The sequence below is a fragment of the Thermobia domestica genome, chromosome 18 (genome assembly GCF_964235325.1).
Source record: "Thermobia domestica chromosome 18, izTheDome1.hap1.1, whole genome shotgun sequence".
In the NCBI taxonomy this organism is placed as follows: Eukaryota; Metazoa; Arthropoda; class Insecta; order Zygentoma; family Lepismatidae; genus Thermobia; species Thermobia domestica.
In genome coordinates, this window is record NC_137471.1 from 44,044,944 (window position 1) to 44,067,390 (window position 22,447).

A 22,447-nucleotide genomic window follows, 5' to 3' on the forward strand; every position below is an offset into this window, starting at 1 on the left:
TCTGAGCATTGGTTTGACGACATTTATTTTTCAAAGAAGATTTACGAACAAACTTTGAAAATTTACAAAAACAATACAACATACGTTTAACTCTTTTCAGTTTTCGTCTGACATGTACTTTCATTTTGTGTTGCCGGTGCTTTTTGCCATAACGAACTTGCAAATTACGTTTCCCTACAATTTGACAAACAACATTTCGTAACCTACTAAATTTTTTTTGACAGGTTTTTAATTTCTTTTCCCACGTTGCGGAGTTGTTGATACTATCATAAGGCCTACACGGGATAAAGCCGTTTTTACCATCTTTTAAATTCACAATTTGTGTGCAAATAACTACGCAGAAAGTAACATATCCCATTTGTTTTATCTGTATTTCTTTAACTTTCAACTCACAGCTTAAAAAATCACTCTTCTCTTGACATTTCTCAACAATCGTAACAGACACAAAAAAACAAAGAAGTTTTGTGAAAGGGAACACATTCTAATTTATTGGTTAGCAAGGTGCCGTAGAAGCAATTTTTCTTTAACGAACATAATACACTACAAGGATGCGTGAGAGGGCTACTCTTACCTTCATTTTCAACGCAATTTACTACTACTTTCGTAAACCTCTTCGTAGTGAAGCACGCGTTGCACTCAAGAATGCTTTTCGTTCCTTTACAAAACAAACAACAGCGGAAGCAGCTGACCGCTGACTCACACGTACAGCTGCGGTAGGCGTGACTAGCTTGATGGTTGCGGTCGAGAAAACTTTTTAACAGCTGGGTTGCGTTCGTTACTTTTTTTCTTTTTCTGCTTCGCTCTTTTCTACAACAACGCTGTTAGAAAGAGGCATAACATTCCTTGGCCTTGTTCAACTCAACACTAACGTGAATAACAACAGGAATTATTTCCTTTTCTACCTTTAATTCACAATCGGATATTTCTTCAACCTGTTCAAATTTATTGTCAAGAAATTCAATATTGGCTTGATTTAAAACAACAGCTGGTGGCTGAGGACTAACACATGGTAAAATAGTACAACTCTCAACACATTCATTTTTCACTGCTCGTGCGTATATTTTTTGGGCTACGGGGGCAATGTCCCACAAAATACCCTCAAACTCATGTTTAACAAATTCTAAATTATATTTAGCAAATTTTATTTCCAATGGTACCGTTTTGCTTTTACAACTCTCGCGACTTTGAATAATTTCTAAATTACTAACTTTTACAGGAGAATTCACAAATGTTACAATTTCACGAGAATCAGCAAACCTAACCCGTTTTGGTGGTACGGTTTCACAATTTGCCTTTCGATTATCACTGGAATCCTTATTACAACTAACATCGTGATACTTTAAATGCCTTTTATATATATTTTCAGCTAACCTTTCTTTTGCAGTGCGTACAATGTCTGAGTTTTCATAATGAACTTTCAACTTATGTTTAATGTCTGACAAAGAAACGAATTCTGATTCAAGAACACACTCATCTTTGACTTTGATCGAGATCAGATTTACGTAATTCATGCATTTTAGCAACCATTTTATCTTCAAATTCGCCACTGTATTCTATGTTCCTTTCTAAAAGAGATTTTGCAATTTCCTGCTTAGCTCTTTTACGAATTTCACATACTTCCTGATCTACTTTAAAGCATTTTCGACTTCTAACAATGTAAATGGTTCTTTTCTATATCTGAATTGACTTTCTACTATTAAGTACTCTGTTTCTTTCCATATTTTTTTTGCATTTCATGCAAAACAGAGATTATTTCTCTATTTACGGGCATGATGATTAATTTATTAATGCCAAAACAACAAAATTAAACACTAAAAAGGCTCTACAATTTATCTTGATAAAAGATACAATTAGCGTCGCTTTTATGCAATTTTACCAAACGTTTCTGTGCTATCGGGCGCCATATATAAGTGTATGTGGTTTGTGTCCTGCAGTTCCCTAGGAGGGCATGGGCATTTACAACGGTCCGGGATTCGATCCTCTATGTTTTGGACGTCTCATTTAAACTTTAATAACAGTTTGGATCTTTTGCCAAAGCCGACCATATAGCCACTGGACAACATGGTTCAGAGTTCGGGTCAAAACATTATGGGAAATCGACACAAAAACTGATTCTAACTGTGTTCCCTATGCCGATGCAATTTAATAATGTGAAAGCCATTATGTTGCATAGGCATTAGTTATTTATGCTGGAAAGAAAAGCAAATTAGATTATTTCTTAACACTAGAAAATGTAAGTTTATATCATGATAATTATTTCAACAAAAGATACACAAGATCTCACTTTTCACTTTAATTAACAACACTAAAACTGCGCAACCACATATTACTTTACATTTTGGTATTTTAATTTGAATGACTGAATATGATAATAGAATTTAATACTTGGCCCAATAATTATTATTAAAGTCGCGGAAGGCACGGTAGTCGCGAGTTACCGGTTGTATTTCACTACATCATTATTTTCCACAATTACACATTGTCACTTTTCACTCACTTTGGTGCTGAAGGAAAATCACTCTTGGTGGTTCTAGGGGGGAAGTCCTGAGGACTGTGGGGTGTATTCCCTTTCTTGCTATTCTGTCTTTAGGTAGATTGTTAAATTATGCGCTGCTCTGCTGCTCCTCGTCGTCAAGACGATGTTAAAATTAACTATCACTTGTAAATGTTTTGAGATTTCAAATTATCTTCTTAAGACCACATTTTTACTTTTATCAACGTACTTTTAATGTGTTAAAGCACTGAACAACGAAACTAATATACAATAATATACGCAGTGTTGTGTGTTTTTACTCGTTCAGAACAGCCTCCATGGTAACTAGCTGTTGTCACACCAGGAGCAATTGTCAGACTAACTTAGTTTTTCTCCCCGTCTCCTCGCGTTTCTACGCAGTGGACAGGCTCTCGATGCAGCCTGGTGATGTGAAAGCTAAAAATAGCTACGACAATCCATAGGCAGGAATTTTTAGAGAAGTCTGTTCTCTGTGCTGAATTTTAGCACCTTATTTGGGGAGACGAGAGGATCACCAAGATTTCCGTCGCAGACGGGACACACACACACACACATGTATATTCGTCTGTTTGCTGAGACAAAAATTCCTAAGAGCGCTTTTATACGAGGTTTACTTAAAAAATTAAAATTTTCTTCATTAATAATCGATCAGCTAGACCGTATAGTTACACCGTAGTCTGGTGAAGACTTCACTTAGGAACTAATATGTGTCCTATCCAAATATGTATTGCTTCAGAATCCTAAGGTACTCACGCAATAATTTTTATAGCGAGAGTTTGGCTATTGGCACATAATTTGAAATACGGTAAAACTACTTTCACAAAAATTGATGCGTGAGTGCCGCAGGATTCTGAAACATGGATTTTTGGGTAGAGCTTATACTGGTTCCTAAGTGGTCTTGATCCGACTACGGTACGTCCCACAGTTTTGGAGCTATGGACGTTTATAATTCATTTTCGTGCCTTTGTCATTCTCACAGTCGTTGAATGTGGTCTTTGCTGAAACAAATGCCAGAAATAGCTCGTGACCCGCTGCTGTGAGAATTGGAATAAGGAAAATTGGCATTGTTGTACACTATACATGATAAAGACATGATATCCCTGGCTAAGAATGGTGACGCAGCTAGCTACTGTAAAATGTGGTTTGGTAAGACCAACTATCACTTTGTTAAAATAAATCTAAATCAAATTGAAGTTTCTAGAGTTGCCAGAGATAAATTCATTTATAGGAAATATTGGATCTTGCAGAACGATTGACAAACGTAAGTTGAAACTAAAGCCAGGTCTATACGTGTTGTGTATCTACAATAACCATTGGTGGAATGGAAACATAAGTATAGTTAGTGAGGAAGAATATAATGTACAAATTAACTTTACATACCCTTATGGATTGACAAGAGTTTCTTTGGCAATTACGGACATTTGTTCGGTTCCAGAACAGCAATTTTGATGACTGTCTGCTCCAACACCAAGTGAAGTGCTGTGGGAAGACCTTTTTCGTTACCAAGACAAACCTATCTAAGACAGAAAACATGTTGCACAGTTTTTAACATGAATTGAATATTGTGCTAGACTCAGAGATACAATTAAGACGACATCACTGGCGGGTGAGTGAGCCTGTTGCTGGACCTGCACAGCTATCAGGCGTGGCCTCTTGGTGATGGGGTTACTAATCTCTCCACTGTATGACCCAAATCTTTAATTTTTACATACTTTGTCGACAGGGATTCCCAAACCGAATGTCGCAATAGCGAGCTGCCTCATTATTCTCAGACAGGGGTGTCATGTATAGTGAATGACAGTGCCAACTAGGTCCACAAGAGAGAGTCAAAAGACTACCCATTCTACCCCATTCACCCATCTGCAGGGGCATCACACTAAAAATGTGTCGTCTAAGGAAATTATAAGAAAATTTTGGTAACATCTAGATTAACATATATATCAGTACTTTTGGGAGATTGGTAGTGGCTTTGCCATCATGGAGAAAAGCACGATAAAAAAATCTATTTCAAACACATACTACATTCGGCGGGAACTATCTTGGCAATGACGTCAGCGCTCTCAGTTGCAAGGCTACCAACTTACGCTGTTCTCAAATAGTGATTAGAAGGCACACTGAACGCTTCGCACGTCACGTCGTAACTGCAGTTTAATAATATGCTGGTTGCAAATTATGGGAAAATTTAGATAACAATTGATTTGTGTAATTCTAATATATATGTGCATTGTTATGAAAAAGAAAGAATAAAATAAAATTACACTAACAATTATTAGAATATTTTAAAATGTATACAATAAATCACAACAATAAACGTAGAAATACTTTACTCTTGCCTTTAGTCTATGATTGGTGATCGTCTTGGATCGTCGCTATAAATTCCAGGCCGGTCTTCCCGATCACTGTCTGTTACAGAACTACCGGATTCTGAATGGCTTCCAACACTCACAATTAAATTGTCAACCCGTTCATCCATAAGACAGTCCTTTTCTCAGTAAAACTGTTCCCAATGAAATGAAATGAAATCTTTGAGTTTTACGTCCCACGGTTATGCCTGTTAGGTTAAAGGAGACGATGATGATGAGTAATGAATGAAATGGTGGAATGAAGAAAGTGGGAGGAAACGGGAGAACCCCGAGAAAACCCACGCACACGGTGTTTGTCCACCACAAAGTTCACTTGGCGGGGGCTGGGATCGAACCCGGGACCCCAAGCACCAGAGGTGAACGCTCTACCACTGAGCCACCGCGGCCCCTAAAACTGTTCCCATTTACGCGAGTTTCCAACAGCCTTCCTCCAGTCTTCTTTCGTTACTTGTTTGAAAACTTCTTCAATGAGCTTCTCTATACCTTGTTTGGTAAGTTTTGTTATTGACAGCGATGTATTCCTTCACGTTTGCTCATATTAATTCAATAGGGTTAAGGTCAGCATGGCATGGCGGTAGTCTTAATACTTTATGTCCTTTGCTTGTTGCAGTTTCATCAATATTTTACTTGTTGAGATTTGTTTTTCTTTATCAATTCATAAAGTTCAGCTTTCAAGAAATCCGGATTGTGGGGTATATTATGAGCTGATAACCAGAACATTTCTGATTTTCTGCTATTGGAAGTTAGAACTTTTTCAATTTGTTTGTTATGAAATGGAGAATTGTGTAGAATGATAACTGAGTTTTGTGGCAAATTCGGGATGAGTTGCTCTTGAAACCACGAAAAAAATTATTGCCATTCATGTAACCATGATAATCTCCAGCGCTTGATTTAGAGAAAAAGACCAGCTTTGCACCTTCTACAAACCCGTTTTCATTACCGGCATGAACGAGAATGAACCGTGGACCTTTTCCAGTCGAAACTCGTAACCCTCCAGAGCCCTCTGTCCAGCCAGACTTTCGGTACAGTATGGTGCGTATGAACGAAACTTTCATCCAAGTAAACAAATTTTCTTTGAGGTTCGTTTACCCGCAACCTCCTCACTTCGCGTATATATTTATGTCGCCAAACGACAATATCGTTTCTTTCAAGAAGCAGTTTTCTAATCCCAATAGAATGTTTTTTAAAACCTAAAATCCAACTTGCGCAGTATTTGTCGTAATGCCCACTCAGAACCCTTGAAATTAATGCTTTTCTTAAGTTCACACAATAATTTATTTACGGTCACGACAATGCCTTCAGCATACATATTGTGAATTGTTCTACGAACTACTGCTTCATCGAAAGAATCTAAATTTGTTTCTCTTTTCTGGGTGTCACCACGGGTTGTCCTGTACTTACTTTTCTCTTTCACAATTCGCCACACGGATCTTTCACTGACACATCTTGCTCGGGAGGTTTCATGCACACTATCAGATTTATTATTGTTTGCTGCAAAAAAAGTTGTAAACATTAAAAACAATGTCTCTTGCATCACTATGCAACCGTTTGCCTTTATGGCACTATCACCCATTCTTATACACAAAATTTCAAACACGAGAACAAAACAACGGAGTCACAACTCTCACCAGTCACCACACACTGTATAGCCCTACACAAAGAAAACACGGACAATCCAGTTAATTTCGTTTCGCTTTTCTTTTTGTGTGTGTATTTTTCCTGAGAGCGCTGTTCCTGTGTCCTATCGGTAAATATTAGGATTTTCGAAGCTACATTCACTAACCCCCATGCACTGTTTCCGCGCACAAGAAATACGTTCACATATCATCATCTAATTCAAGGACCGTGATAGGTAAAAACCTGGGGGTTTCTTTAAAATAAACTTTGGACTTCCCTTTTCATTTCGTCCACTGCATATTTGTGTCTATCTTCAACACGAAAGTTTGCAGCATGTTGAAATTTGAATGTTGTTAGAACAGAATAAAGACTAAGTGGCTATCATTTAAAATTATTTTCGACATGTAATATAAAATCCAAATATAAAATAATCATATTCTTCATGAGTAATAAAATTGGAAAGCAGAAAATATAGCATTTTCGTCTTCTCGAACTCGTTATACAAAGACGACAAGTATATTTGTCAGAAACGAATATCCCATTTTAGTTCATTTCCTTTCGCTTTCCTGTTGTAGAGAACACCGCTTTAAGTTGGTATTTGTGTTCGCCCATTTTCTCTTTCCTGGGATTGGACGTTGAATTGAATGAAGCGCCTGCTTTAACCAGTGGGACTGCATTTGACCAATAGCGGTGTCTACGTCACTCCCAAGGTAATTCTCGGGCACTGTAGTAAAATTGGCTGTAAACCAAAAACACAACAAGGCACCAACACCAAAATTCATTTCTAATTATATCAAGACATACTCTTTGCATTGGCTGTGGTTACAAGTTGGTGCAAGGTTGGCAACATGACCACTTCTGGGTAACATGGTCAATTTTTCGCGTACTTTCATTTTTACCCATTTCTATGGCCATATATTTCTTAAACCATACGCGCTAAACGCTAAATGTTTAATCTATTCTCAAGTAAATATGTTATGGTTTGTTTCTTTCAAATATTAATCTACTGACGACTTCATACAACTCGATGAGGATCTAAATATGGCACATATTAAACGCGCACGCACTTTTTAGCAAAATTTGTTAATTTATTGTACAAATTCTGAACCCCAAGGGAATTTGCGACCACCTGATCTTCATCTACTTTAAAAGTTTCCCCAGAAAACAAATTTTGAAGGTTCTCAGAGCTTCCGGTTCAAAATGGTAAGCACTTTAAAATGGAAGAAGTTTACTATTCATTGTTGCTGAGACAGGAGCCATTTTGAAAACACCTACCACAACCAATATAGATCTTCAACTCTAACTTGACCATTCTTCATTGTTGTTGTCAGGTAACATTTGCACAAAATTTGAAAAAATAAAATCGGAGATCATGAAGTGGAGACCATTAGTCAACTTGACATGAAATGACCTGCGTGCAACTGAAAATGACGTTCTCTGTAGGCTAAAAACATACTCCTATTCCATGACGCAAAATTTGGCCAACCTACGGCATGTACTTTTCTCGAAAACAAAGAATTCGGATACTTTTCCGACAGAAGTCGTAATTTCAGTGAAATAAATTTGCATTGGGAAGTATTGGAAAATACAAAATGCAGTATATGGTTTTCAGGCCCTTTCCATACATATTCTTCGCGTGCAAAGAACAAGCATTCTGCTAGTTGCACAGTAACCGACAAAAGTAGTTGAAACCGACTGTTATAACTCCATTAAGTCGGGTCCAGTACTTCTGCTACCATCACAATTGACTGGGTAGATGCAACCCAACTTACATATAACTTTTCAACAGTTCGTAAGCCTATGCAGGATTGGAACAGGTTTTTACTGTGAAATTAAAAACGTTTTGCACTTTAAGACTGATCTCCTATTTGGAGCGTGTTGTACAATGAGTGCCGCATATCAAAGACATTATAACTCGATGTGAGTATAATGTATTATTTCTATATGTATTTCTATAGATATAATAAAACAGACTTAAAACTACCTGAGTTTGAAAGAGTTTAAATAAACTCAAGCTACCAAATGTAAAACAATTGAGGGAAATAAATTTGTAAATCTTTGTCTCGATTCACGGTACTACTGCAAGTCCTCGTCATTCCAATATCTCTTTCTATCCTTACAGGAGAAACTATTATCATAGTGTATGGACAGAAACTGAACCAAATTAAAAAGTGCCGGATATAAAATATTGCCGGATTCGAACCTGAATTTTCTGGTTAGAAATCCAACGTTAACCACTCACCTGCACTAATCTGTTCCTTGAGTTTCCACAGAAGCTCTTAGATGGTTAAGATCAATTCATTGAGCCTAGACGAGCCACTAAGGTGCTATGAAGAGATGATTAGTTAATTTTTTGGGCAAATTACATTAAAGTAATTATTATTGCAATTCTACTGTCCCTTTTCCATTATTAACCATCATAGAAATCCCCAACATTTCGCAGATTTAACCTACTTTACATCACATATTGTGACGTAAAAGAAAGTGTGACATGTGCGCAAGACAGGATTATAAACTGTAAGAGGTAATTTCCAATTGTTCGCCCAAAATTCAGTCATATCTGACTGTGGATCATAAATTTAGTTTGAAACAGTTACTTTACTTAAAAGGAGTCTGAAGTATCATACACAATAGTTGATTAGTTTCGTTATAGCTTAATAACGTGTTCGTGAGTTCAAATTCTGGAATAGATCATAGTTTATTCTACATTTCTTTTGTTACTCCGAACCTACCGAGAGACTAAGAACATTTACTTGAATAACCGGTATCAAATTCGATTAATAAACAAAATTTAAAGAATTGTAGATGTAAAATGCCACGGCTGAAAACAGGATATTAAGTATCTTCAATACTTTACTATCCTCTCGAGAGCGAGAGACCAGGATCTGATTCTAACTATTCATGTGATTCAGATACCACGTTGAGTTTTGGGTCCACTTCTCAAATAATCCTAATGCTTAAAGGACCGCTAAATGCAATTAACAAACTATTGTCCTCGAAGTCGAAACATTAAATCATTTTCCAATGTCTGCTTCACAAACACAGTAGTTTATTAGTTTCTTGTTATACATTTTGAAATTACAAAATCGTAACATTTGTGGAAATGAACGAAGAAATATTTATGTTCTTCCCATTATAATTACCGTGCATAATAACAATTTCTAAAGAAAGTGCTTAGTTTGAATGAAAACTGGAGTACTCTTTCGCATTGAACTTTAGAGTCCCTTATTATATAAAAAAAATACTGATGGAAAGACACATTAAATCCATATTTATTAATCAATAAACCTAACATTAACAAATATGGCAGTGTGGTGTAAAAACATAAGTTCGGATTTAGGAGAAGTAATATCAGGTTATCTAAAATGTATTAAAATTTGGAGATCAATATTGAGAAGACATCTATTGTCTTTTAAACATATCATAATAAAACCAAATATACACCACTTTATTTGATTATAAAATTTTTCTGGCAGTTCCATAGTCCTGTCGCTGTAGAACTTACTGCTGCTTTCGAGTAAATAGAAATGACAGATTTCTCTATCGGCTTCATTTGAAATTAACTTAATGCAAATCAGAAAAGTTCACCGAGACCGACATAAATAATAGTCTGGCAATGCTGCGTCTGGGTTATACAGTGGATGTATTCGAATTTCCCAGCCAAGTTTTCGCGCAAGTTCGATTAAGATATCTAAGTTCTGGTGTTGTATACGATACGGTACCTGTTGACCAGTTCCGATCTTTCTTTTAAGTCCTGAAATATGCTAGCGCTAGTAGTCGACACTATAGACTTCAGTCTTTTATTCTACACAACAACAGTAGTTCGTGATGGATGATGACCTTTTCATCTCATATGGACATCACTTTGGGATTTACTACAAACTGTGGAGTTTCTTTTCAGTTCGACCATGACCTGGTTTCGTATATAATTGCCATAGGTTATCCATTTTTCATCGCACGTGATCAACGCTTGAGAGATGGTATGAGTTCGTTATGTTTCAGTCGACATTATCAGATACAAAATTCGATCGAATAAATTGTTTTCGCTCAGATTATGCGGCACCCACACGTCGAGCTTTCTTCAAATGGTTTCTCACTCTGAAATTATAAAATGTAGGAATTTTGCGGAAATTTTGCACATTTTCATGTTCAATATCTTACGTCTGATTAAAGTCAAGGCGTTTTGCTAACTTACCAGCTTCAATTGCAAGCTATTAAATGGCGTTAGATCTGATTCGCTGCAACTCATTCTACGATTTGATTTAGTAATGCCATGTCGTGTCAAACTGCTTAATACGTTTTAGATCTGATAACTTTACTGTTCAATGTTGCAGACACTTGAATTCCAAACTTAAAATCTTACAAATGAACGTATTTTTGCCCACATGAGGCTTGGTCAGAAAGTACGGTGAATATAGTTACAGTGCTAACTGTCGGCGTTTTATCCATTTCAACTATTAAGATCAGTTGCGTGAACCTCTGGGATATCTAATGTCACATTTGAACAGGTTGTAACATGTCAGTTTTCTTCCAGTCAGAACAGTGAGGATGCGGTAGACATGTTTCCCCCGCTTCATCGATTTCGAGCAATGCATCAAATTTTTTATTGTTGTAAGGTGAAAAACATTGCGAAGGAAATTAAAGAAATGCTAAACTCCATCTAGAGCGATGGGTGGTGACATGCAAAACTGATTGCAAGTGGTATGAGAGGTATAAAAGTAGGAATGTGAGACCGACAGAAGACCAGCAAGGATCGGAACGTTCTTCGACGTCAAAAACCAAGACGTGCAAAACATAACACATGATTAATTCACAGACGAACGACTATTCGTGACCTTAGGAAATAACATCTCGAGCAGGTCCGTGCAAAGCATTTTAATCGACGATTTTCAAATGAGAAATTTCTCCCCGACTTTTCCTGGTTTTTGTCCGACAAAATATTTGTCCGTGTACATAGTCATACTCTCTGGATATAACATTATGAAACTTCTGGCTATTGTACAAATCAAAACTGCTAAAAAAGGTTTCGAAACCATTTCCAAAATTGAGACGACGCCGCAGTTGAAGGACCCGAATAAAAACTTTTGCAAGTGCTTTTAATCGTGAAATCAACGTTAGAATAATTTCACTGCAAGCCAAAGGAAATAATTTAAGAGAAACTGATACATATTTTATGTAAACTTATTACTTTATTCGTAATAAAATAATTCAACATACTTTATGACTTTTCATTCACCTACCACAATATGAATAAAAAAAGAATTTTTCAGGATATCTTTTAACAGTCATATCAACTAGCAATTACGAACTTTTGCTGAGTGACCCTTAAAACTATGGCAGACCACCGTAACTTTTTTTAAAGAAAAAGTGTTAGATTTCTTGCAAATATATTAATTACCGTACTTATGAGTTAATATTTTACAAAAATGAACAATGAAAACCCCAAAACTATTTTTCAAAAATGTTTTTCCGAGTCCCTCAAATGCATTGTCATGATCGTAGCAATCGTGTAAGGTTTAAAAAAGCATATACCTATTAAAACGACTGAGTACAACATTAAATTTGTGGGAGCAACCGGGCTTAAGTAGAATGGCTAAAATATGCAGAGGGAGAATGTACTTTTTTTTTTAAAGTCTTGACATACTCATGAAAGAACGAAGTTATGGACTAGTAGGTGCGTAGTCAGTTAATCTCTACGGTCAAATTGCTCTTAGGCAATTCGTTTTTCTTTTAAGGGAATAGTTTTCTTGAAAGATATGGAACTACAAATCTAACTTTAGAATAATTTGAGAAACTTGGGAAGCTTCCGATTGACCGTGCCTATTTACTTTTAAAAATCCATTCCAAACTCCGAGGAATGCGATTCTTCTGACGAATATCTTATGTGCACATTAACTTCACCCTTTAAAAAAATATTTTTCTATTCCGTTAAAATTATTAATCGGTATGACTAAATTCGTGAATACCATAATTTCCTTATTGGGCAAAAGCCTTCCCACACAAATGGCAACTCCGTAGCTCTTACACTACACTTGATAATATATTAGATTTCAAATAAGTTTATCGAGGAAAGTTTCACTAGCACCTGAGAAATTTAGGTTCTTTAATTAATGGGTAAAATGGGCAACGACCTGGTTTATTGTAAGCGATTCCCGGTGGGAGCTCATGTGGTTCAGATTCCGTGTTAATCAGTAGGTCCACGTCTCACAGAGACTCGTTGCTGAACAGGACGTTGAACTCAAACTCAACTCAAGCTTTCCAACCTTTTTAAGATTTATTCTTGTGAGGGTATTAATTAACGTTATCTTCGTGCTAGGTGTAGAGAAATATTTCTCGCAACACTAGCAATTCTGTGTGTTTTTCAAAGTATGAGTGACTGCGTGTCTCTGCAGATTACGTTTTAGAGAAAAGCTCTTTCCACACTCTCTACAGGTATGTGGTTTCTCTAAAGTATGGGTTAACATGTGTAATGATAAATTTGGTTTTCGAGCAAAAGATTTTCCACACTTCTCACAAATCAGTGATTTCTCTAATGTATGAGTTAATCCGTGCCTTTTCAAAGATGATTTTAGAGAGAAAGATTTTCCACACTGCTGACACATGTGCGGTTTATCTAATGTATGTGTTAGCATATGTGTTGTTAAATTTGATTTTTGCGAAAAAGATTTATTACAATTCTGACAACTGTATGGTTTCTCTAATGTGTGAGTTAACACATGTTTCTGCAAAGTTGAAACTTGACGAAAAGCCTTCCCACACTTCCAGCACGCATGAGGTTTCTGTAATGTATGAGTTAACATATGATTTATTAAAGTTGATTTTACAGTAAAACTTTTTCCGCAATCATGGCAAGTATGTGGCTTCTCTAATGTATGAGTTAATATGTGGGTTTTCATATGTGATCTTCGATAGAAAGCCTTCCCACAGGACTGGCAGATATATGGTTTCTCTAAGTTATGAGGTAATTTTTCCGGTATCACACACGATTCTTGAGAGAAATCTTTAATATACTTCTGGCCACCATGCGATCGTGCTAATATGTCGACAGATACAGGTTCAAAACCTTTACTGATGATCGTTTTGTTATCCTGTTGGAAGTAGTATGGGATTCTTCCAGTAAGACTACTAGCATCCATGCTGAGATTAGATGTTTCACTAAACTTTCCTTCATATTGCACGGGAGATGAATTACTTATTCTGAAATTTGTAAGAAGATTGAGTATTACCTAAAGATGAACTAAATTCTAGAGACAAATCCAATTACGCTAATTCAAACGTTAAGGAAGAAATTTCGAATGCAAAATACATCTTGTGAAATTGCAATAAGATTCTAAATTCTATATTGGAAATCGTCCAGTGAGAGAGTTGTAAATTGTCCCAATTTGAAAACTGCTGAACTGTTATTTATTCTTATACATTTATATTACCAAACAACCAGACTCCATCCAGACTAGCTCAAAAATAATCCTAGATCATTACAAATTGACTTTAGGACTGCCTAATTATTTTTTGCATTACTCTTACATAGAGGGTACAAATGGAATAATAAAGTTACCTTGTTCGTATACGAATTTCATGTCTAAAATTACCTTGTTCGTATACGTATTTCGTGCCTAAAATTACCTTGTTCCTATACGAATTTTGTGCCTATACAACGTAAATCATATATAGCTACAATACAGAAAAAAAATGGCAATTCTAACAAAATTTAGGCTATATAATTTAGTCTTAGTTTACGAAGACTAAAAAAGAAGGCGTGATATAGGAGCAATATCATAACCGAAATCGACTACAATGATTGCATATGCTTTTTACACGATTTGTTTAATAGTTTTGCTGTTAATTCGATTAACTCCTCGAAGTCAAAAGAGTGAAAGAAAAAGTATATTTGAAACAATCCTGTTTCTTTCTGATAACATGACTTAAACTCGAACCATTTCTTGCATAAAAAGGATAATGAATATTTCCTTCCAAAATGGTTGGAGACCAAACCAAACACGATTATAATTATCTACAATGTCAGTATTACAACTTCAAGATACAATGTTTCCTTGTCTTGGAATATAGTAGAGCTTAAAGTAAACTAAAGCTTGAAGCTCCCATATGGCTTTATAGGCTTATCAGAACATGTTGCTGCGTATGAAGCGAGTTACTTTTCTTTATATCCTCCTTTAAATTTGGTCTTTTAATACAGTAATTCTTTCAGAAAAGCAACTAAAGGCAATTGTAATATTCTTTCTTTTCATTGAAGTTTACGTACCGCGTAAGTAATTTTATGATGTATTGTACCTCTCTAAATTGTATTCTAAATAAACATGAATAAACAAAAACATAAAGTTACGAAACTTATAAATGTGAATCTCTATACGAATATATATGTGATTCGTTATACGTGATTCGATTGTTTTCTCAATGTATTAGTTATGGCCTAATGATGTATTTTAAGCTAAATCTCGTAGAAGACAAATTAGTTTCTTATTCAATGAAAAAATAGTGCTCATATTTTATGATAAAATAGCCTTTACGCATTTTAAATTAATTACATCCCTGCCACTAAAAGAAAAATTCAATTCTGCTACAAAATTGTCCGATTCCGTTTGTTTTGTGAGGCAGACCACTACGTTTAGCTTGGATTGCTTGTCTCCGACCTTGATGCAACTAGAATATTTTGTTAACGGAAGATAATGTTTCATATTTCTGAGAATTGTAGGTATTTTGTGGTCCAACAATATTCTAGAACAATGATTTAGAGAGTATGACGGGCTCTACTTTTGCTTAGAATAAGTTCTAAGTGACATTTCTAATGGATGCTCCTGTGTGATTTTTTTTTATGTTAACAATTGCCAAATCTGGGTGCAGGATCTTGCGAATTTTACAATTTAACACTTTTTCATGATTTTTTAAGAATCCTCTACATCAGAAACCTCCAAGTTCTTCCTCGGTAAGGTGAAATAAGCGAGGCCGTAGAACATTTTCAACGTGGTGGATTAAGTTCGTAACAATCGAACGATATACACCCTAAGACAAAGACTTCAAAACAGAGAAGTGTTTTCCAATAATTGTTTTACTTTGTAACGTGAATATTGCAATTATGTAGCTTAACAAAATTACATTTTAAATTTTCTTTTGTTTGATTATCCGTAACTTATTAAGTGGAAAATGTAATTAAAGAAAATCACGATATTCTATAAAAAGAAAGGATTGACATACTTTAGTTCAGCTTTTAAAATATTGAGATATACTTTAGTTCATTATTTCTACATATATACATTCATACTTTTTTTCTTGTAAACGGAGCGATTTGAGTTGATTGAGAAAAAGATACGCTAAATCGAGTGACTACAAACGAGGAAAAGTATTTTAATTACGGATCAATGTTAAACTTTACAATTGTGTCTCCTTACTCAAAACACTTCGTCTACATTTTTTCCTTTTCGACGGACGATGAAAAATTATGCTAATCGTGAAAGATTCGCATTCGAGATTTCAACAAATTTGTTTCATGGTCCCTACATGTCGAAAAAGTAATTTTTAAATATCAGTTTCTCTATCCGTTTACTTTTAAGTAAATATGTTCACTCGTCTCGAGGCTATCATCCGGGAGTTTCCAATTTTCTTCCTAACCCCCAAAATTAGGGTAGCCAATATAAAGGTGAAAATCAAAATCAGCACTTCTGTAGAAAAGGATTTGGCGGGATTTTATTTATAGATAATGCATCTGTATTTCATTAGCAGCCCTATAATCCAACATAAGTGTCTTTCTAGCAAATTCAGAAGTACAAATTTACTTTTTTGGGTTATTTCTTTGAAGGTTCCCCAAAGTAACTACGATCAACTGAAAACTTCTGCAAGGAATATTTATTCAGAGAATAATAAGTTTTCAGCGATTTCCTCAGAAACTAGTCAAGGAATTTTCTTCATATTCAATAAATAAATATTTTGTTAACAAGCTGTCGATTTCACGTAACTTTTTTTTTTTTTTTTCGCAAAAAAGTACACTAGGGGTAGTTTAACCTTGGGGAGTGATTTCTTCACCGGTAACTTTCTCAAACATAGCTTGGCCGATTTTGTTTCTATATTACAAATAAATATTTCAAGCTGAAGTGATGGAATTAATTCATTTCCACCCAAAACAACTCCACTAAGTTGATTGTATGGACGGAATGAGTTATGATCGAATTTCTCATAAAATGACCCAGACGATTATGTTCATATCTCGTAAATTAGTATTTTATTAATAATCTAACAATATGGCATAAAGAAGTTGTCCTGAAAAAATCACAGGGGAGGCACTTACTTTCGAGGTGAGTTCTTTCGGTCTTTCAAAAGCAACTCCGGCATATTATTCGTATTTCACACATAATAGACAGTAGTTCACTGGTTGTGTTCACTAATACCAGACCTATGGTTCGATTACGGAACAAGTGAATTTGTGGTGGCAACATCTGCTTTTCTCCATGTTCCGTAGTTTCATTTCGCCAAATATTTACACTTTGTTAACTATTAATTTCTACTAGCCTAAAACGCATTATGGTGAAACGTAAGACTTAAAGATGTAACTTTTTCACACATATATAATTAACAATCTGGCAACATAACGTAATTCATTTGTTCTTAAAGAATTTGTAAAGGGTAGTTTAATCTAATAGGTGAGGTTTTTTCGAACTAAACGACTGACGTGATTTTATTTACATTTCAAATAAACTTTACATCACTAACCTGTCATCGTAACTCATTTGTATGGAAAAGATCCACCCAGTGCAGATAACTCTTGGTATTTTTTACAACCTTCCAAAATACGATTTATTGGGCTTGGTTTATATTTCATTAACCGGAACTTCTGTAATCCCAATATATGACATAATCCATCCATAAAAATATCAACAACTGACAGTTCAATTTGGGGTCGAGTTCTTAAGACTTTTTCTGAAAAAGCCTTAATTTTTTGTTTACATTCACAATGCATAATTTCATTAATAATTGCACCATAACAGAATTTAATTTAAAGTACTACAGTAAGAATATTTAGTGTGGTGTATTATACATTTTATTTTGTTTTTGAAAATGTATTTGCTGAAACTTGTAAGTGAAAAATGTAATTAAATAAAATCAGGTTTTTCCCAAAAGCAATACGAAAAAGATGCTCATAAACAATTGGTATATACTTTCCTTCACCATTCGTATTTTGCCTTAGCTTGTCGATTTAATACATTTTGCGGTAATGAGGTTAGGCAACATTCACCAGGGCAAAACATATTGACATCGGATAATGTACAAATACCTACCGAACAGGAAGAAATTCGAATATGATTAGACTGGATTCCATTTCATGTAAGTCTGTTAAAGAAGATGAGTCCTCACACTAATTCAGAACCAAATATATGCAGTATTTTGTTTATAGGTCAATCGTGTTTGGAAGCAAGATATTAAAGGACGAAAGAAACAATCAACAGGCTGAAAGAGTGGAAAGCAGGACGTCACAGCAGAATTCTAGTAATTCTATGTATGTGCGGACCATGAACTCTCTGGAAAAAGACAATTTGATGTTTACCCTAAGAAATCGTATAACCAATTGGCGGAATAATATCTGTGTGAAAAAACAAAGTGAGGAGGTATACTTCCAAGTCAATGGATACAGGAAATGTTGAGGACAACATGCAACAGAATCTAGAAATAGTTATTACTCAAAGAATGGAACAGGAAAACAAAAAACAAGCACAAATTGACTTTTTGTTTGATAGATGGAGTAGAAGAATGATTCAATTAATTTAAAGTACCGTAAACTGTGTATATTTTGGCCCAAAGGAAGAGAAAGATTTCTTTCTACTTGGTTATTATGGTTTCTATCAGTAGGAAAAGTTGTGGATCGAAGTAATACAACATTGAGAACACATGAATATTGGCGCTAGAGATTTGTTTCCAGAACATGCGAAGCAAAATGCTAGCAAGTACACGTTTATCATTTTTCAAGTTCCACAACTTTTGTTCATTGCATTAAAATAACGTATCCTGAATGCGTAAGTAGAATATAAAAACATGTTCATTGGCGAATACTGTTAAACTAACGCCTTAAATGTTTGTTCAATTATGCACAAACTATTAAGCCTTTTATTGCGTGGGGTAACATTGGCTCAATTTTTGAGGTAAAATTGGCCCATATTTTCTGTTGGGAATGATCCAATACTAAAGATGAAATGGTGTACAAATGTTGTGATGTAATAAGGAAGATTAACTCCCTCTAGCTTCTAAAAGAGGATATTGAACAGTGGCTGAATTGCAAGAATTTTCTTGCTAAAACTGAGCAATATGGTACCGATAAAGTACTGTATCGTAATGAAGAGTATGGTACTCTTATTTTTTGATGTTAAGTATTCATCCACTTAGAAAAATTTTTATTGAACGTTATTTTGTTTGCCGCTAAATTGAACAAGATGATTTCACGCCTCTGATTGTAAAATAGGTATTTTAAGTTAAATATTCAGAAATTTGTAGTGTTCTTTTACAGATGTTTCATATTCATCTAAGTAAAATACAAATATTTTCATCAGACGATATTTCTCGTTCGATTGAAATTAAATAAAAACATTCATAATACCACCAATGTGTTTATAATACTCTGTTCTCCTATTCTGTTTCTTAAAAATACAGTGTTACGATAATACTTTCGTGTATTAATTAGTCATTTTAACAAATGGGGTAAAGTTACCCAAATCATGAAAAATCTTGCATGGCATCAGAAAATTGGAACTACAATCATCATTGTTGGTAGTGATAGGCAGTAGGAATATTCCCGGTGGGAAGGTAAATAAAAAGTGGGAATATTCCCGTTTTCTTTTCCCTGGCATATACATTCCGGGGAAGGAATTTATTTCCATTTCTTTCCGTTATCTTCCAAATTATAAGAACCACATGACTAATTACTTTATTTTCATTTATAATGATTTACTTCTAAGTTTTAAATAATTTGAAGGCTAAAAAAATTAAAATTCGTTGACTGTACTTTATATAACTAATATAATGATTTTCTAAGTTCCATTTTCATTTGCACTAAAAAGTAGCAAAATACTAATTTACAAAAGATGAAAAGGAACTAGTTTGTAAAGTAATATAGAAATAGAGATGAATTACTATTAATACAACCGCGATCACCGTTAGTAATAGACGTCGGTCTGTCTACTATCTCTAATTTCTGAAGAAGTAACTCGGACTTCTCTCATTTGTGAATTAACAAAATGAAATTTCGAGAAACAGGTAGGAAAAAAGGTTGTGTGTGCCAATGTTACGTGCAAAATTATAAAGATAAGTCAATAACTTGCAAATATTGTGAACATAAATGTGTATGCACAAATGTCGATAAACTGATAAGACATGTGTGTGTCCTAGCAGTTACCCAACCTAATTTGTTTCAACATTGAAATATTTAATATGTTTATAATATTACTCGTAGAGTCAAGTTTAGAAAATCCACTTCGATATAAATTTAAACTGTTTAGGGGTGTAAAAGTAATTGGACTTATTATACCATTTTTTCGCACATATTTACTTGCACTGAACATATTGTAAGTAAATATACATTTATGCGTACTCTCTAAATATAATACAATTGTAATAAAATAAGTTCAGAATATACATTATAAAGAATCCTCTGGAGACAACAGTAATAATATACTGTGATAAAAAAAAAAAAAAAACGAATTTAACTTTGAAATCATAATATAGTAATATAATGCAATTTTCTTTAATTGTACATAAATTCCCGGGAATTTGCCCATCACTAATTCTTGATCACACCGAGTTTTCACTACTTTAAAAAGAAAACCAAAGGATTGCATTGTAACAAGGAGAAATGCATTTAATTGTCTCCCTAATCTTAGATGTTAGAATGAGAATCTTGAAAATTAAAAAAAAGGGCCAAAGTATAACGTTCACGGTAATGAGAGTCACGATGTAGGATTTAGATTCAGAGTGTTGTTTGAATATTGTTTTAATATTAGGATAGTTTCTGAAGAGGTTTCAATTTTGTGCAGGGGGAGGGAGGAGACTACTCCGGAGAATAGGAACATCATTGGGAAATGCTTCCCGAATTGCTTCAGAAACCGGTTCAGATAAATCAGTTCCTAAACAACCATAATTCGCAAGTTATGCAAAATTATCATTAAAAAACCATAGACAAACCTGGCATACTTTAAACGAAATGAAACCTAACCTAGCCCAAACTAACCTAATCTTTAATTACGATATTTAATTCTGAGCTAAAAATTACAGAAAGAAAAATATGTAAAAAAAAAAAAAAAAAAAAAAAAACTTATTTTCGAATTTACACGGGAGCTGTTGCCCCAAACTCACCTAAAATTAGCTGCATAAAATAAACACTATCAAAATACATTTCGTAACTTTAAAAAAAAATGTAGAAACGTAAAACAAATCAATAAATATAATATCAATTAAAATTACAAATCACTTACCGCTAAGATCCAGCATGTCGTAAAAATTGAAAATATGACTCACAAAGTTACAAACCACACCTGCACTATGAAATACCATGAAAAATGTAACAAGAATTTATTAAGCATGAATTCACACTAAATTTCGTTTTATAATTCTTGTCATATCAAACAAGAAAAACTAATAAACGTGCACTCTTGTCACAGGTCGGAAATAGCTTCCGCTTTCGACCACAACCACTACAGGTTTTCTCTTATCTAACTCAATCAAACTAGACAATGCTTGAATCTAATACCAACTTATTTAAAAAAAAAAAAAAATCAAACTCCTAGCATCCAACCTATTAAACGGCTTTTCAATCTCATCTCCTAACCTTATAGTCTCCATGAAACACAAACTGAAGTACGACTTTAACAAATTTGATAACCAATGCATAATTCTAATACTCTGACACATTCCGACTACATGGAGCTAAGAACAGCTGACATCACAGCAGCAAACCATATGACTGTACATCAAAGGCAGACACCTACTGGTAAAAGCAGGAAATACAACACATTCATCTCACAATTGTAAATAAACATCGCACCAAAGTTACAAACAGTTCCAGCAAGTCACTGAACATATAAGAACCGGTTCTAGTCACTGACCTAGTTGAAGTAAAATCTTACCGAAAGTGGTAATAAAACATTCATTACCGAACAGTATTAATAGGGAGATTATTTGTATAGGAAATAAGAAGTGTATGTATATATAATTTGTGTTTGCTCTACATGTCATCATCTGTACGGTATCAATTTCGAACACAACTACTAAATAAATCCTAATTAAAATTTAAAAAGGTATTTCTTGTACGTTACTATTTTTCGTGAAATACTGTATTTTATTCGTAAAGTTTCCGAAACCCTGTGATAGTTTCCTCAATCTGCACCTAATAAACTTAAAAACATTACCTTTCTGGCCCAACTGAATTATTTTTTACTGTTTCTAGTTCGCAGTTACTAGAGTATGTCTCGTATGTCTCATTAGCGACGTCATTTCCTGAAATTTGTAAATCACTACTGCAGCCAGAATCTAATTCAAAAGCAGGTTCACACTTTACGAAAACAACATTGAATTCCAAATCGGACGAAGAAGCCATAGTTCAATCCTTCGCCACATATCTGTAAAGACAGTGATGCCAAGTACACAGCCTGAAGTTTTCCGTTAGAAAGCATAACATTTCTCATATAACTGTGATTTCTTCAACACAATAATGATCTAAGTTATTGAAAGATAGAAATAAAACGGTGAAATTTTATAATAGACTGTCCTATAAACATAATTTAATTTACGAGAAAAGTAGGTGAGTGCAAGAAGACGAAGGTATTAATTTCTACCGGCGCATTAACTATTGATTTACACCGTAGAAGCGATGCATTTTACGGGTGATTACTTGTGATATAGGAAATTTAAAACGTGCAGCTTTACTTTTGGCGCACCACACGAAATAATTGTTGAAAAAATATGC

At 34.5% G+C, this 22,447-nt stretch overlaps 1 protein-coding gene across 2 annotated transcripts; it reads right to left on the reverse strand.

Annotated features, from left to right (window-relative positions):
• Positions 1–9,519: 9,519 nt before the first annotated feature.
• LOC145675717 (uncharacterized) lies at positions 9,520–22,121 on the reverse strand. Of its 2 annotated transcripts, none has more exons than XM_081746339.1 (2): positions 21,891–22,121; positions 9,520–13,689 (listed from the first exon to the last, which is right to left on the reverse strand). In XM_081746339.1, the coding sequence occupies exons 1-2, from the start codon at positions 22,076–22,078 to the stop codon at positions 12,834–12,836; spliced, it is 1,044 nt and encodes a 347-aa protein (XP_081602465.1). In that variant the 5' UTR covers positions 22,079–22,121; the 3' UTR covers positions 9,520–12,833. The 2 variants fall into 2 exon arrangements, with proteins under 2 accessions (XP_081602465.1, XP_081602466.1); XM_081746340.1 differs by lacking the exon at positions 21,891–22,121 and adding an exon at positions 21,311–21,833.
• Positions 22,122–22,447: the final 326 nt, after the last annotated feature.

Bases quoted from the DNA above. Each gene is read 5' to 3' on its own strand.
- LOC145675717 (XM_081746339.1), bottom strand. From the start codon at position 22,078: ATGGCTTCTTCGTCCGATTTGGAATTCAATGTTGTTTTCGTAAAGTGT. The intron at 13,690-21,890 runs GTAATGTTTTTA...TACAAATTTCAG, and splicing joins AATTCAGTTGGGCCAGAAAG to AATAAGTAATTCATCTCCCG.